General features: G+C 47.3%; 1 protein-coding gene across 1 annotated transcript in view; it reads right to left on the reverse strand.

Moving 5' to 3' along the window:
• Positions 1–3,026, reverse strand: part of LOC117939088 (interleukin-17 receptor A-like) — a gene marked incomplete at its 3' end in the record, with an annotated part of 7,405 nt that continues 4,379 nt past the window's right edge. The window contains exons 6-7 of the mRNA XM_034864133.1: positions 1,481–1,600; positions 1–1,337 (exon numbers count right to left, since the gene is read on the reverse strand). Coding sequence (XP_034720024.1) covers positions 1–1,337; positions 1,481–1,600 — 1,457 coding nt within the window. The remainder of the gene's footprint in view (positions 1,338–1,480; positions 1,601–3,026) is intronic.

Below are 3,026 nucleotides of genomic sequence, written 5' to 3' on the forward strand. Positions count from 1 at the left end.
GAGTTCATGCTGGGAGGACATTTTGGAGATGTAGCCCTGATCAGATCCACTGCTTGGGCCCTTTCCACCGGGCTCCAGAACCTCGTCCTCCTCTAGCTCCACAGGTTGTGCGGGGGACATTTTGGGGACATTTTGGATGGCGCATGAGGATTCTGGAGGTTTTGAGTCCATCGAGTTGTGCAGGGCCGAGCTTCTCTGGTCGGAATGAGCGGAGGGTTGGCTCAAAGGTAGCAGCGAGTCCTGTTCCTCCTCCTCAGTGGGCATTTGACCCTCCTCGAGGGCGAACCAGTTCTGTGTTGGTTGTCGCAGGTTTTTAAAAACAGGCTCCACTACGTAGACGGATGGGGGCCGGGGGCAGTGAGGGTACATGTGATCGCTCAACACCTGTTCCAGGCTGGACAGATACTTAGGGTTCACCACGGGTGTAAGCTCTACCATTGAATGCTGCTCACGCTCCGGGTTCACTTCAGGTGTAAGGACATGAACACTGTCGCCATTTTCATTGACTTCAACCTCACGGATGTAGACAGGAGGCCCATCTCTGATGAGGGAAAGACACTGGAGGACTGGAGGGATGTGCAGCTGCTCAATGAGCAGATTTGCCTCGGTGAGGACCTCCTCCGTATCGCCCACACACTCCTTCTCAAACCAATCAGGATGTTCCAGCTGGTAGGCTTGGAAGGTCTCGATGGCATCCCTCAGGGCTCTACCTGAGGGACACTGGAAATATTCGTCCCCTCCAATGCCTAGGATGTGGTTGACCTGACCCGGCTGATACTTCTCAATATCCAGGATGCGGAAGTACAGCTCTTCGAAATGCTTCATCAGCTTGTATTTGACCGTGATGTCAAAGACTGACGGCACGTCTTCTTTCCCGCTGATGTCATCAAAGTAAGCCACCATGTACTTACCCAGCATGCCTGCCTGGTGCATGTCAGGTAGGAAGAGGTTGAGAAAGGGAGTGAGCATGTCATCCGTCGGAGAGAGAAGGTCTTCCCTCAGCGTCACCCGCCCTTGGCCACACATGGCCCTCCACTTTGCCTGGACACCCTGCGAGCACAGGACCAGGATTTTGTCAGAAGGATTTTGAAGCTGTTGACACTGCCACTCAAGCCAGCGAAGGCGGCCCATCATGCCGACCGAGGTGGAGTCTAACAGGTCCACCAGCACCTTGGTGCCACACTTGGCACGGAGGAAGGCGCAGAGTTTCAGCACCACGTCCCTGTAGAGGTGGTGGTCCTGGGAGTAGATGACTAGCACTTTGGGAGGCTGTTTAAGCTGCTGCTTCTGCCCTGCTGTCACACTACCCACAGGTGATGCAGTAACATCAGGCTTTCCTGAAAGTGCATGAGAGCAAAGATAAATACCATCACCAGAGTTGTTTTAAACCCATAACACTCAAGGCACAAATCAACAAAAACAATGTTTTTGGATGAAATGGCATTCCTTTTTTTAAAATGAAATTATTTATATGACTAACCTCGCTTCCGGCAGAGGACGTACATAATAACTGCCATCACAACACACATGAACACCACTCCCAGGATGACAAATGTGTTCACAGGGACATCAGGGGCATCTGTTGGATTCACTGGAAATCAGAACACATTACACTGGTTAGGTGGTGTTTTTGTCATGCTAGCAGCGAGACGCTATGGATGGCAAAGTCGGTCAGTCTGTATGTATGACTGGTGGATAATCTGTACATCTATGGTCCCCGGGGCTACATCCCAGTAATCTCTGTTCGTTGGTAGAAGTGTAGCACATGACGTACCACATTTAACCCAAATGTAGTCCAATATGTAAATTAGGCCTACATAACGCCACATTTTATTTCTTGAAGAAAGCTGGTGTCATGTGCACACAATGCCCAAACTACAAACCTACCTGACCTTGAAAATTTACTATATATGTTAATGACAAAATAATAATCCAAGCAATTATAACTATGATCATCTGTAAAACTCCAACTTGATTCTGTCCATGCTCGTTACTGGGGGTTCATGGAGATCTTATTCAAAGTAGTGGACTGTGATTTTAAACATGCTATTTTAGGCCTATAAATAATGTTGTTAAAGGTTACTGAGTTGGTTAAGACATTGTGCATCCTACTGACTGAGGTGATTGCCTGACTTTCATCAGGTAGAAATTTGAATTTGTCCACTATTAAAGTCATCTGTACTCATTTTATACAGCAGTATGGTCAGAATAATCTATTCTGGGATTGTGGGAAAACACTCTGACTTGTTTTGTGTTTCTTCGAGCCAATCACAGCTGTCCTGGGCGGCCCTGAGCTTCGGGTGCAGCCACAGTGCCCTCGCAAAATAGATAGCAGTAAATGGACACAAACTAATGACAAATAATGGCATTCCCATGAGCCTCAGCTGTACACTGCGCTAACTTGTCTTGTTCGGTTGGTTGACTTTAATTCCCCTAATTGTTTTCTCATGACTCTCACTTACATCTTAGTCCCTCGCATTCAAAGTAACAAGGAAGCGGTGCAGAGAAGAATTGAGGAAACATATTTCAGGAAAAGATGAATCATGTGCCAATGGGCTTGAAACGGTTCTATAGCGTGTAGTTGTTGTTTTACTGGTGGGGGAAATGTACAGCAGAAGTAGTTGTTGGTATTAGAAATCAATCAACAGAATACAAAAAAACAAGATCTTCCATAAACAGGTAGCTGCATGTGATGATATAAGTTGTATAGCAGCTGCACAGCCTGAATGTAAAAACAGGGTGTCTTGTTGTAGGGGGAGCACTCTTTCCTGGCGGTTATTCAACATGGTATTTCATCTTTTCTCAAAGCCCACTTCCTCACCACCACTGTGCTTCAGCAGTGAACTGGGCTTCCATGTTCCCTCACATGGCCAACTGCCATGCAAAGCAGCAGTGTCCGCCACTTCCTGGTTGGTCCGGAGCTTTACCACTTGAAGAGTGTCCGAACAGCAACACTGGCAATGTGGTGCCATTGTCGTTATTTATCTGTACCTATTCTCTCTCTGTGTTGCTGAAAAACCAAATTC

Source organism: Etheostoma cragini, chromosome 23 (genome assembly GCF_013103735.1).
Source record: "Etheostoma cragini isolate CJK2018 chromosome 23, CSU_Ecrag_1.0, whole genome shotgun sequence".
Taxonomy (NCBI): Eukaryota; Metazoa; Chordata; class Actinopteri; order Perciformes; family Percidae; genus Etheostoma; species Etheostoma cragini.